This window comes from Megalopta genalis, chromosome 3 (genome assembly GCF_051020955.1).
Source record: "Megalopta genalis isolate 19385.01 chromosome 3, iyMegGena1_principal, whole genome shotgun sequence".
Classification (NCBI taxonomy): domain Eukaryota; kingdom Metazoa; phylum Arthropoda; class Insecta; order Hymenoptera; family Halictidae; genus Megalopta; species Megalopta genalis.
Window position 1 is genome coordinate 2,776,339 of NC_135015.1, and position 14,603 is coordinate 2,790,941.

Sequence of the window (14,603 nt, forward strand, 5' to 3'; positions counted from 1 at the left end):
CGAAGAAGTTCCCGGCGAAGTTAAAACCAATAGATCGGTGATTTAGCGAGGCGATTCACGAAGGTGAAACGACTGAAATTACTTATCCCCTCTCGTTAATAGAATAACCAGTCGTTGGTAATGCAGACGGCATAGAAGGGCAGGGTATAAGGTCCTGAGAGAGCGGCGGGCATCCCGAGTTAGGTGTCTTCTTCTTGTTCCTCTTTTGCTTCCGAGGACGAAGATAGCCGTGTATCCTTCGCCCGCGGGTTTTTATAACAGCGCGGTCCGGCGTCTATGTACACGGCAATGGCATTAATTCTGCCGGCTGTCTAGGCGATCGGATCTCCTCGGAAGAACACTCAAGGGCGGACCATAAATCTTGTCGCCCCTCGCCGGGTCACCTTTGTAAGCCGGTACTTAGCAATCGCGCTTAAGTGCATCGAGGAAATCGCGAGAAACGACAAGATGCTTTGCACACGCTGTGCATCGGGTCCCCGTGACGATCGGACACTGTCGATGGATCGTCACGACGTGGAATCGTGTGGTTCCTTGTGCGAAATTAATATTTTCCGCATCGGTCGCAAGGAATCTATCTCGAGTAGGTCCATAGTTCGCGCGGTTTTAAAATTCTGATTTAAATTACCCCCCCCCCCCCTACCTCCCTCCCTCATAATAATTACCTAAAATTATGTCTTTCGATAGCTTTGTTTTTCTCCTGTTGCGGGATTGTTTACTTATTCGTACCGTCTGAGTAGCAAAGTGATTAATTTTTTGAAGACTATGGAATGTCAGGTTAACAAGCAGGAATTTTTTACGATTTAATCGTACGCTAAAGCAAGTCGGAGATTTTCATTCTTGTTAATTTGACATTCCGAAAAAATATATATATATATATAATCATGTTATTACTTACACGGAACGAATAAGTAAACAATCGCATAAGAGGAGGAAGCCAGTGCGACTCATTTTATCGTAACTGCGTGAAACATGCAATCTACTTTTCGATCCGAACAGCAAAATGAAAATTGTCAAAATGAAACATCCATATCACGATAACGGGAGTTACATAGTGTTACTTTTTTCAAATTCGTGAGAACGACTGGAGTCTTTTTTAAGATGTTCGAGGGACCAGTTTTTATTTACATCTCGAGAAACTCGAGTCGCTTCGTCCATTTTGAAAATCGTTGTTCCATATTGAAGCGTGTACAGGGAATCTTTTTACTACTTACATATCTCTTTCATAGTACGTCTGAATATTTCGTATAATCAAGAAGAGAAAATGTATATCGAATTCTGTTTTTACACGGTAAAGGCATTCCAGAAAATCCGTGTAAAAGAATACCGTGTTAAAAGAGTACCATTTATAAAAAAAAAGACAACGTGTACACAAAATAGTACTGTTCTAAATCAAAAAGCTTTTTTAACCGTGCCAAATCGAGCGCAAACATGCAAGAAGAAAATTAAATTTATAACACATTCGAAGAGAAGTACCTATTCATGGAACGTTTTTCAGCTGGTTTACTATTTACTCTTTTGAAAAGCCTATTTGAAATGTCTATTCCAAAATAGGAACATTAAACATATTCAATGTTCATATGGTTGCCATCTGTTCCTTAAGTCGAGATAACGAAAAACTTAATATACGTACGCAATATGGAACAGTATGTTCTTGCTTAGAAACACTCGAATAAACATTTTTTTTTACAGCCGATTGTTACACGACGGTATTTGTGTGAATGAATTTATAAAGAACAATCTTTAAAAATATGTTCTATCTATTTTTCATTGTACTATTTGTGTTACTGTTTTAAGTATGAGCCACAATTGAGGCAGCGTTTCATAATAGGCACTTTTACGTGTGTTCGATTTGTACACGGACTTTCCCAGCTGGAGTAAGGGAATCGTCTTATCGATCACCGAGCAGATATTAGCATCGGCGAGGAGGAGAGTTTCACCCTTAGTTAGGAGGTTGATTCGAGACCTTTCTTGCCCAAGGTCGTAGATCGTAGCCGGCGACGAGCTATAGGCAGCGTTCCCGCGTGTGCGCGTGCGCCTTCTTCTGAAGTAGACAGCCTGTGGATGAGAAACGTGACGGGGAAATAGAGAGTTGATACACTTCAGGGTCCTGGATGTTGGCTGGGGGCGGAACGCGGAGAGAGGGGCCGAGGGAGAGAGCGGCGTGACCCCTGAACGACGTTCATCGATCGGGGTGTACGCACCCTGCCTGCTCCCAGCACCGCACTCTTCTATCTTCGCTTCTCCTTTCTCCAACCCCGCCAACCCTCACGCTTCTCCGCCTCCACATCCCCCACCACCCTCCTTTCGCCGTTTCCACCATGTTCTCCCTCGTGCACGGCGTTTTCTCATCGTCGCCTGCCTCGATGCTTTCACATTTTAAATATTTTACTGTATCTTCCCGAGTCACGAAGCGGTTGTAATCGCCAATAAAAATACTAGAGCCTCGACCATTAACCCCCGAACAACCAGCCGGTCAACCGAGAACCAATATCGCGAACAACCTACCGCGAAACTTTTGTAGGTGTTACTGCAACGCTAGTTTTAGAAGCATTACTCGCCGTTATAATATTTGCCGTTTACGCGGTCTCAAAAGCAACCAGAAATTCTACCCGTAGTTTCGATTCTATGCGGTTCGGGCAGCTCTTGATTTTGATATCGCTGATTCAGTTCCGTCGACGAGGATATTTCTGTTGTCAATCGAATCGCTAGACTGTAGGATTCATATGTTTATGGCGTTTGGTGAAATATAAAACAGTAAAAACTGTAGCAAAATTACAAAATGTAATGGTTACGAAACGAGATCAATTTTATTATTTACAATGTACAGTTATACAGGGTGTTCGTTTCATCTGGGGGAATCTAGAATGTCTCAGAAACCATAAAAGATAGAGATAGTGAAAAAATGTTTTAACAAAAGTTGTTTGGTACGGAAGGGGACGTAGTGTGGTATAAACAAGATTTCTTGTTGGCGGAAAAAGCAACGTGACCTTGAAATCTCTGCCTTTCCCCCGTCAACCTCGTCGCCTTCCATACCAAATATCTTTTGTTAATACATTTTTTACTATTCTTCCTAGTTTCTGAGATATTCTGGACTTCCGGATAAAACCGACACCCTATATGTAACGTATAAAAAGATATTTTTCTTTATCTTCAAGAAAGATATTTATGTACACCGTAAAAAGAAAATCCGTAAAAAAATATTGTCCATCTATTTTAGATTCAAGCAGAACAATCTTTCAACTCGATATAAAGATTGAACGAAAAGTTGTCCAAGTTTGTAGCTTCCATAAAAATCGAGACCTTTTAAGTCTGAATGGAAAACAGAAACGCGGTGGTTGAGCAGCATTCCTTTTGTTGCCGTTTCTACTTTTTTACCTACTTTGTTAAGGACGAGCCAGTCCTTTTGAAAGCCGACACAAAAGAATTGAGTTCTCGTGGTGTACGTTCAATTACACTCACACAATCTTCCCCAAGACTTGGTTGCTTTCAAACCGATAGCCCTGAAAGTGTTTCTTTAATTTTGGAAAAAGTGGAAATCGAATCGGACCGAATCCGTGCTGCGAAATGGCGGCGAAGAAGCGGTCGAAGGCGTGAAATGGTCAATACCTTCGTGACGGGTTTCAAAAGCCGGTCGAAGTGTGCACAAAGGCGGCTACGAGGAGAAATAAAAATGGCAAATAAAGGAAGGTTCGATTTCTGCTTCTGCTTTTCGTTTAGTGACTTAACTGGTGTACTGGGGTCACGAATGATCCCGACATTGTATTTCCATTTTATTTTATGTAATTAAAGTTTCATTTTCCCAGCTAAGAATAACATATCAATGGAGTGTTCATCTGGAATTAGATAACACATTTTCTCGCACTTTTTATTCGAAGTCTATCATGACTATTTTATTACTTTTTTTATTATTTCACATAGTTTATCATTTTACTGTTTATTGTCGGTCTTACAAGTTATTCTTGCGAAAATCATTGCAACAAGTGAATATTAAAATATCTTGAGATTTGAAGACATGAAACTAAGACCATTGCATTTGCTATATCAGAATTTGATTTCATCCTAAATGAAAAGATTAGCACTAATATTCAAGTGAATTAGACTCACAGTCTTAAAATGTAATTTGTACAAAGCAAAATGTTAAAAAGACAAGTGAAATAAATTACAAAGTTACTATAAATTAACATAACTCTAAATTGTGTTAACAAGAGATTTATAACACTTTGTTTCATACAATGAGAAAAATGTGACTTACGCCACTATGACTTTAACCAACACATTTAGCTCGTGGTTTAGCAATGCGTAAAAGTATTCGTTCCGCAAGCAGATCCTGCAAGAACAATGTTATAGAGCCCGATAAGATTCTAATCTCAGAAATGCGTAGCAGAATACTGATGTCATATATTTCATGGAAATGTTGCACGATAAACAGCGTGCTGCAAATTTCTCCGCTGAATGTTTAAAAACGTCTGCTGGATCGCTATCGCCTGTAGCCGAGACGATCGAAATATCACGTTGCTCGCGAATAATGTCAGTGTCGCGAGTCTGTAGCTCCTCGTCGCGGCCGAAGTACGCGTTCTTCAGCATTCGCTATGCTAAATGTAGCTTTCCGGCGACCTCGAGTCCGCGAGTACTTCCCTCAGGAGCATTCACCTTTTATCTTGGGACTCGATCGAAATTCCTGCACGAAGGCATCGCGTACCAGAGAGAAGAGTAGCTAACCCGACATCAGAAGTATTTCCTGGAGCGGCGAGACGGTCTTTGTTCTACCCGTTCGATTATTCTCTTTTTCTCTTCTTCCTTCCTTCTTCTTCTGCCCCCCCCCGACACCTCCTCCACCCCCGCTTCCACCTCCGCGAAGCCTTCGCGTTGTCTACCTCGCTCTGCTACACACCTGGGTCTCTCGACGTCTCTCGTTCTCCCTTTCTCTCCTCTCGCACGACGATGATCGCGGTGTCTTCGTTTGTTCCCTGGAAAAGCGAATGCGTCGCCGCGTGGAACACCATGAATTCACTCGTGCCAAGTGGAAGAGGTACGATAACCTTCGCATTCATGACCTTGGACTTAGAGGGGTACCAGAGCCCCCGCTTCTCTCTTTTTTCTCTGTTTCTCTCTTCCTCTTCCACTGTTTCTCTCTCTCTCTCTCTCTCACTCGCTTCGTTCGCTGTTTTTCTCTCGTCTTGCTCCTCTTCTATCTGTGTCTATCTACCCACGAGCGCTCAGGTGAAACACGACCGTTCGGTCGGCTCGATCTAATTAGAGGGACGACATCCTTTCATCGTCCGTCGTTCGCGGGTCACAACGAACGAGTCAGACGGTTAAGGTGAGAGAGAGAGAGAGAGAGAGAGAGAGAGAGAGAGAGAGAGAGAGAGAGAGAGAGAGAGAGAGGCGAACGAGAGAGAAGGCCAGCGTTGCGTGGGAGTAACCTCGTGGAGACGGTCTAACGTCGAGACGAGAACAACTTCCGGCTTGTACTGTCGTGGGTGAAGTGTCACCGAATGGCAGCCAGCCAGACCGATCGTCAGCCCGCTCTTCCGCTGATGGTCGACCCCAATCGACGTGTTGCTTAAACAATTATTACGATGGTTGAAACGATCCAGCAAAGTCCATGAAAATCGCTTTAGCTGCGGTTCTTAATCTGTTACGAAGACTGATTCTCCGTCTGCCGCGTCAAAAGAAGCGTTCGTGTTGACAAAGATGCTAGCACAACACAGCACGAAACAATTCTTACATTATTAAACAGTTAGCTGTCTTTGCTGACGAGTATACTCGTCCAAAACAGTCAACCGGTTAAGAATACATACTTTGATATATTCTATGAAATTATATATTTTACGAAAGTGTTGTATCAGGTCGTTAAGTATGAAACGCATAGATTTTGTAATAATATTGTAAAATAAAGAATGCATCTCATACTTAATGATCTAATATTTAAACGAAATGTGAAGACAATCATATACAGTATAATATTACAGTAACTTGCACACTTTTCAAAATATTGTTTATCTACATCAATCGCAAGAAATAGGAACTTAATAATAAATTGATTCTTTTGATCATTTTAATAGACAATGCATCGATGTTTTAAAATTATTTCAATCTTTCCACTACTTGCAACGATTCAATTTTGCTAATTTGCAATTGATGCATAAATCCGCACTTTAGTTATTAAGTACGTAGTAGTGCGATAACTAATGATATAATAATGATATAAAAGTGCGATACTTGCATTTTATTCACTTTTGTTCGTCAAATTTTCTTTCGCTTAAAATGAATAAAGACAATTTTTATTTTACATAAATATGTTCAGTCTTCTAATGATAAAATCTAGAAGCACAGCCCTCTACTGTGAAGCAAACTTTTATCGTGCCATTTAATTTAAGAGTCAACGGGAAGTAAAGCAAGCCTTGAATTTAGGGTAGAGTAAAGGGAGTCTAAACGGCGAGTGACGCGAACAAAGGGGAAAAACGCGAAAGAAACGGAAAACGAAAAAGACGAAATTGCCTGTCCCAGCCCTGCGAGTCTTTGAATATGTAATTCGAACGACGGAGGACGTCGCGCAGTAGCACCTTTTGCTAAAAAGTTGGCCGAAATGTAATTTGTTAATTTTATAGCAACAAACAACTTCTGTAAACAAATGAAATTTCCGTAAAAATCGTACGAAATTATAAATTGTGGCCAACGTTTTTTTGGAAAATACCAGCATTACACGTTGTCGTGATGGAGAACGGCCCTTAATACTCGACAATTTTGTTCGCAGGGATGCCGGTTGACTGAAGATGGCCTCGCCGACACTCTCGCTGGAATCGCGTGCGAATTCCATCGGGTCCTTGGCCTCGCTGTCTCCGCTTACGGTGAGCGGCAGTTCTCCGCCTGCGAGCGACTCCGCGATCTGCGACGTCGACAGCTGCGATCTCTGCCTCGACTCACAGAAACCTGGGGAGGCGCCCTGCCCACGGTGCCGATTAGGAGGCGCCGGCGGCGTCCGCTGCACCGGTTGCAAATCGACCGAGTCCGACGCAGTAGCTCGTTGCTTCGATTGCGCGAATTTCCTCTGTCCTAACTGCGTGATGGCGCACCAGTTCATGCACTGCTTCGAGGGCCACCGGGTGCTGAACCTGGGCGACTCGAAACTGGAGACAGTGAACAGCTCGGCAAGCACCGAGCTGCCAAAGAACAACCTTGTGATCAACGGCGGTGGCAACGGAAACGGCGAGAAGGTGCCCTACTGTTCGCGGCACAAACAGGAGCTGTTCAAATACTTCTGCCGCACTTGTACCGTGCTGGTTTGCAAGGAGTGCACCATTACAGATCATCCGGCCCCGTTGCACGATTGCGCGCACATCTCCGAGGTCGGCACGCAACAGCTGGAAGCGATGGCGAGAGTGGTGCAAGAGTGCAGAGCTAAAGCAGCAGATGTCAGAGCTGCCGTGAAGGCAGCGGACCACGGGGCAGCCCGGTTGCAGGTCCAGTACCATAAAGCGCAGAACGAGATCAACGACACTTTCCAGTTCTACAGATCCATGCTCGAGGAGCGCAAGGGCGAGCTCCTGAAGGAGCTCGAGTCCGTCTTTTCCACCAAACAGATCTCCCTCGGCGTATTGACGCAGAAGGCCAACGAGATGGCCGATAAAATACTCCAGACTTGCGAGTTCGTCGAACGATTGACCAAGTACACCACCGTCACCGACGTGCTGATGGTCAAGAAGCTCCTGGACTCGAAGCTTCAGGTGCTGCTGAACTACACGCCGGACATCGGCAGCCAAACCGTCGATCTCGAGTTTGTTAGCAACTACCAAGCCATCCAAGTCGGCGTTCGGAACACGTTCGGCTATGTGCGGAGCAACAACGAGAGCAATGCCGGACCCATCGGCAAGCAACCGCCGATCGCTCGACCAACCGCGCTATCCAGCAACGGCAACAACGGTAGTAACTCCAGCAATGGACCTAGCAGCGCTGGGTCCCTGGGCGGTCTTCTCATGGACCGACCCTACAGCAACGGCCTGATACCTTCTACCTCAACCTGTGTGTCGTCCACCTCGCCGTCGTCGTTCGACACCAACAGCAGTGTGATCACGAAACGCTTCAGCTCTGCCAACAGCCTGGGCCCGTTCTCGACGGCAATCAGCGACCTGAACCTGAACGGCATCAACACGAACCCCTACGAGAAGTGGAGCAACGGCGGCAGCGACGCCTATCCGGTGGTCACCACGAACGACCACTTCTCGATGCCAACGTCCGCGGCCGCTGTTGCGAACGCTGCGTCCGGCGACTCGGTGCTCGATCTGACCTCCAAGCTGATGTCGGCCGCGGCGATATTCCCGCCGAAGTCGCAAATCAAACGACAGAAGATGATCTACCACTGCAAGTTCGGCGAGTTCGGTGTGATGGAGGGTCAGTTCACCGAGCCGTCCGGGGTTGCGGTGAACGCGCAGAACGACATAATCGTTGCAGACACAAACAATCATCGCATCCAGATCTTCGACAAGGAGGGCAGGTTCAAGTTCCAGTTCGGGGAATGCGGCAAACGGGACGGCCAGCTTCTATACCCGAACCGTGTCGCCGTGGTGAAGACCTCCGGCGACATCATCGTGACGGAACGGTCGCCCACGCACCAGATACAGATCTACAATCAGTACGGTCAGTTCGTGCGCAAGTTCGGCGCGAACATTCTGCAACACCCGCGCGGCGTCACGGTTGACTCGAAGGGACGCATCGTGGTCGTCGAGTGCAAGGTGATGCGCGTGATCATCTTCGACCAGGCCGGGAACGTGTTGCAGAAGTTCGGCTGCTCGAAGCACCTAGAGTTCCCGAACGGCGTGGTCGTGAACGACAAGCAGGAGATATTCATCAGCGACAACCGGGCTCACTGCGTCAAGGTGTTCAATTACGACGGCGCGTACCTGAGGCAGATCGGCGGCGAGGGTATCACGAACTACCCGATCGGGGTGGGGATCAACGCCATCGGCGAGATACTGATAGCAGACAATCATAACAACTTCAACCTGACGATTTTTACGCAAGACGGCCAGCTGGTGTCCGCCCTCGAGAGCAAGGTGAAACACGCTCAATGCTTCGATGTCGCATTAATGGACGACGGATCGGTCGTGTTGGCCAGCAAGGATTACCGACTCTACATTTATCGTTACGTACAAGTACCACCGATCGGCATGTAGACCAACGACACGCAGCGACGCCGACAATGATCGTCGACCGTCGTTCTCATCGCTGTCGTTGTTTATTTTGCCGGGATTGTTTTCAACTTTGGCCGAACGGCCAGGATCTCATCGATCTTTTTTTACTTACACTTGCCTATCTTCTTCTTCGTCCACCTACTACCACTGCTCGTGCTCACTTCGCCTATCCACCTTCGCCCGCTCGACCCACCTCACTCCCGTTTACGAGACGCCGATTACGAGAAGCCAAAGGCAAGCGCACGCGAGCGAACCATACGCTGACGATGATCGAGTTGTCGAAATTCAAGGTGACAGGCCTTATACCTTACACGAGTATACGCAAAGGACATTTCGCGGCGATCCGCGAACGCGCGCGACGTAGACCACAAGCAAAGAGAAACTGTGACAGAGAGAATGAGGGTGAGAGTGCTTTCAGAGAGAGAGAGAGAGAGAGAGAGAGAGAGAGAGAGAGAGATGTGGAGAATGGTGTATGTGTGTGTGTGTGTGTATGATATAGGGAGAGACTCGCGACGATTGCCGTCTATTCGCGCGCGTTCGCGCGTGCTACTTTGTTCCGGCACCGAGAACGGGCCTTGAGAAATAACTGCTCCAAGACAGAGACCGGCAGTCGCTCTCGCGTTCCGATCTCTGTTCGAATTGACCGTGATCGAAATGGAACGGAAGAGGAACGCGAGTTGGAGGCACCCGGCGCCGGGAGAGACGCTCGCGCGTCGCTTGCAATACGCATACGATGCTCTTCGAGGCGCATACGCGCATGCGTGCGATAGAAAAAAAGAACACGAGAGATACAAGGAACACAGAAAACGAAAAAAACAAAAAACGAAACGGAAATAAGAAAACAAAAACCGCCTGGCGACATCGGAGCGCCCACTTTGTTGCGTGCGCGTCACGTTTCACGCGCGCACGCGCCGACACGAAAAGACACACGAGACGTGTAAGCGCATATACGCGGAAAACTTACTTGTTAATGTTGTTATAACTGAAAATACTGTTGTTGTTGTTTAGTTGTAGAGCTCGCCGCCGCTAGTCACTGTAACCCTGTCTCCCACAGCCTACTCCGAAAAACCACCCTTCACTCTCGCCACTCGTTCATTTCTCCTTTTGACTTTTCCCGCTTCCCGGGACTCCGAAACCCGCAAACCCACATTCCCGGGCCTGTTTCTCCTTTTCTCGTCCAAATCCTCCCGATCGAAAACCCGCGAGGAACGTTTTTCCTCCGAGACATACGCTCTCGAACGTATCACGTTTCCGCACGCATTTCTTCTGGGTTGTGCAAAAAGATGAACACCACGTTCTACCCGTCCGTATTCGACACGATTCTCTTCCGATTTGGTAATCACCGGGCTTGAAAACTTGAATCGACGATCATGCACGACGGGGAAACGCGAAGCTCGTTTCCGTCGCGTTCTATTTTTTCGTTTCGCTCGCTCTTTCGATTCCCCTCCCTCTGTTTTCCTCGCGTGCGCGCGAAATCAGCGCGGGACCAGCTCGAAAAGCACTCCTCGATCGACGTCTAACACCTTCGGGATCAACCGCGGATCGAACGGACGATCGAACGTGCCACGTCGACGTCCGGTACCCTTCGTTTTACCCTCGGTTAGGTGGTTAAGCGAACGTTCTTTTTAACAAGCGCACGCTCGAGTTTGTCTCCATACTTTTCGGTCCTGTTTCCGTAAAGGTCAACGACAACTACGAATCCGGGCCGAGTTGCGTTTAACGTATGACAGCGACGACAGTCCAGTCTTCGTCCAATCGTTTAACTCTTGATCCTGTAGATTACTTTCCTATTCTACGTTCGTTTCTCCTTGTTTTACTCGTTTGTACATTGTACTCTGTTCGACTTCAGCTCCGTTTTTACTTTACTGTCCGCGATCGGTTTTGTTCCCTTGACGATCGACAGCGCGGAGACGATCTGTCGTGAAGCAGGTGCGAGAGCTCGGAGAGAGAATTCCCGTGAGAAGACCGAGGAGTCATCGCTCTGAGTGGCTGATCCTCGACTTCCATGTGGGGCTGGACCGACGATGTGCTCGATCGACCGCCGATTTTTCAATAAGATCAGCGGCAGAAATCGTGCGATAGGCTGGATCCTCGCGCGTCACGGTAACCCGCTCAAAGAGACGCGGAACCTAGAAACGCGCCCGCCATTCTATTCCCAATCCCGTTCTCCCATTCTTCTCTAGATCTGACTATACTTTTATTCGTAGTGGTGTTAACGTAGTGAGTAGTTGTAGTGAGTTTTTTCTCTCTTTTTTATTAATTTCTCTTGTTCTTCTACTCCTATCCTTTCTTTTCTTTTGTTTTTCTTAGTAAAGACTTAGATGATCAATTATTTACTCTGTTCATTTGATTTACCTTCCCTTTCTACCGCTGTTTTCGTTGCGCTCTACCGCTCGGGTCTTCCGCGATCCCATTCAACAACAGACGCTCCTTAGCGTGTGCGTATCCGATTGTCCACCGTCATCCGAATCATCGACGCACACCGAATACCACACTGCCACTACCGTCAGCCGCTCTCCCACTCCAAAAAACGAAACTACGCAAGACAATGACCAATCTACTCCCTTTAGTACGACTAGTAAAGAAACTGATTTTTGCGCTAGTGTTCTTCTGACTTCGAATTATACATATAGTATTAATATATTTTGTTGGATGAGTCGACGATGACATGAGCCTGGTTGGGGCTCTATGACGCGACCTCATGCATGTTTACTATTACAATATTATTATTATTATTTTTTATTATTATTATTATTATTATTATCATTATTATTATTATTATTATTATTATTGTATGTATGTATGTATTATTATCGTATTATTATGATTTTTTATTTTTATCTATTCATTATTTAAATGCCTCACTCTGCCAGGAGGCGTCGGAACAGTGTTGATGATTTTTTCAAGCTTATCATCGAGATAAGCGACGATAATGAAATGATTTTTTTTCACGCGACGCGTCGTTCGGTACGCGACAAGGCTAGCTGGCGCGTCGCAAGTTCCTCGAGGTCGGACAGGCGACAGCCACGAATATCGAGGATCTTCTGCCGGATCGACACCGATACCAGACTAGAAAAGGATACACGAGAAAACTTGAGAAATTTGAAATTCGCGACGCCCGGATGTTCTGGAAAGCCTGTTCAGCCGGTCCAGAATTTCCGGGCCAGTGATATCTCGCGATTTCCGGACGACGGGATCGGTGTTTGTTGAGACGAAATAGTTGCTCGCGCGATTCGCGAATTCGTTATTATACACCACGAACTCACCCTTGTTTTCTAGTACCGGACGCGGACCACGCTTAGTTGATTTTAATACTTGGATCGTTCGCGAATCGTTGACGCCTCCGTCTCGACGTGTAATGTCGTCGATCGAACGGCGATAAAGTGATTAAGAACAGGATGGGTCCACCGACAGAAACCAAATTGCATTTATCAATGACGATCACGTGAGCGCTCGCCGAAGAAGACGAACGACATTGAAGTTCATTGTTTACGAAAAGACTTGCAAACGCGTAGAATTGTAATTATTATGATAAAGAACGGGGAGTAATTGTTAGTCTAATATTGTTTGCGCTGTGAAATAATGTTTAGTGTTGTAGAGGCTTTGAACTTCGAGAATCGTGATCGTGCGCGTGGCCCATCGCGCCGATCAAACGGAACAAAGGAGAATTGAAATCGAGGATCCTCGGCAATTCGTCGCCGCCATTCTGTCGTCGACGTTCGACCCCGAGGTTCTTGCTAGTGTACTACTTACCCTCTCTCCACTATTTCCCATTACTACTACTCTACTACTCTTTGTTTCTTTACCAACACTTTGACGCTCTGCATGCGCTCGATCGTTAGTCAAATCAACTTTCTTCGGCTGAACCGTGCGTCGTGTCGATCTCCCGTTCGCTTATTCACCCGGAACCACGAGATTCTCAAGCGGGCGTTTTTCTTGTTGCTCGCCGGAAACGACTGACCGTTGCGGACAATATAGCTGACCAGTTAATAGACTCGTCCTCTTCGCAACGTTTTCAGCGAGGAATCGGAGGAAACGCGCCGTTTTCCGCCGTGCGTTCGGCAAAGCTCGAAGCGAGCACGTTTTGCGAGGAAGCGGATCGCCGCGCGTGTTTGCAGTATTCTAGCCAGTTTTCAAGCGGCGACCCTGCTACCCGGGTGAATAAGGACGACCCCGAATGTACTCCTCTCATTTTTCGCGGGAAAAGAGTGTCCAAGAAAACGGAAGAGGAAAGAAGGAACCGCAGATCAATCGAACGCGTTCGAGAGTATCTCTGATACTGTTTAGTTCCTTTAGAAAAAGAAGTTTTCCCTTCGGTCGGATGTCCAATTAAGTTGCAGAACATGGATGCTACGCGTTGCTTTTCGCGCGTCGAACGTAAAAGAAGCCGGCTTCCCTTTTGCAGCCGCGACAGATTCGAACCCGTTCGGTTTTGTATTCCATTATTCCTTGAGATCGCATCACACGTCGTCGTGTCTGTCCATTAGTATTTAAATCGCGTATGCCTGTGTTGATTCTGTAGGTTATTATGAATTATTACTCGTATATATAATTATATCATTACTATTAACTATTAGTTATCGTATTAATATGATTACATTTAACACGGATATCACCAAGACGAAACACAGTCGAAAATATCATGGGTGAAGCGACGCATCGCGACGCCCACCTTGCCAGCTAGCCGCCACTACCACGTATCTGATACTTCATTTTCCTTATTTTCTCTAATGTTTTTTTTCTTTAACTTTTTCCACATGTCGCACTCGCGGGCCTTCCGCACGCGTGGCGACACACGAACAAACATAAGGAACGGAAAAGATCGATATATAGTTAAAAAGCTGCGCTATTCTCTTTTTTGATACGCATTAGTCCCAAAGTAAGAAACGATGTGTACATTTGTGTGCGTGTGTGTGTCACTGTGCGTTCACTGTATGCGCGCAAACAAACAAGCAAGCAAGCACAAGAATGAAACGACATTGCGACTCTCTCTCCTTTTTTTTTGTACTGGTTTGTTATGTTATTATTTTTAGACGATACACAACCCGATTGTTCTTAATTTAAATGTAAATCGTATTTTGTTTGTTTTTTAGTTATTTTTTGTTGTAAAATGCTTTTTAATAATATTTTCAGTTCACATTACACGACATCGGTTGGTTTTGGTCTCACTTTATTATTTTTCTTTTACTTCACGTACACTCTGGTACACAACACCCACGCCACCCCCCTTTATTTCGCTCCCAAGTGTCCTCAAACGAGCCACCCACCTCTTTTCCGTTCGTTTTGGATTTCGTTTCACGCCGAGGAAAATTCGAGGACCTCTCGGAACGCTGTTTTCCAAGCGATGCGAATATTCTTCGAACTTTAAGTACAAATGAATGCGTTCGCCATTTTTCTGCGACTATTGCGGCA

At 46.1% G+C, this 14,603-nt stretch overlaps 1 protein-coding gene across 8 annotated transcripts in view; it reads left to right on the forward strand.

Moving 5' to 3' along the window:
- brat (tripartite motif-containing protein brain tumor) overlaps positions 1-14,338 on the forward strand; it is a 153,663-nt gene extending 139,325 nt beyond the window's left edge. For all 8 annotated transcript variants that reach the window (XM_076519548.1, XM_033481369.2, XM_033481336.2 and 5 more), the window contains one exon: positions 6,758-14,338. In XM_076519548.1, coding sequence (XP_076375663.1) covers positions 6,777-9,173 — 2,397 coding nt within the window. In that variant the 5' untranslated portion in view covers positions 6,758-6,776 and the 3' untranslated portion in view covers positions 9,174-14,338. The remainder of the gene's footprint in view (positions 1-6,757) is intronic.
- The last annotated feature ends 265 nt before the right edge of the window (positions 14,339-14,603 follow it).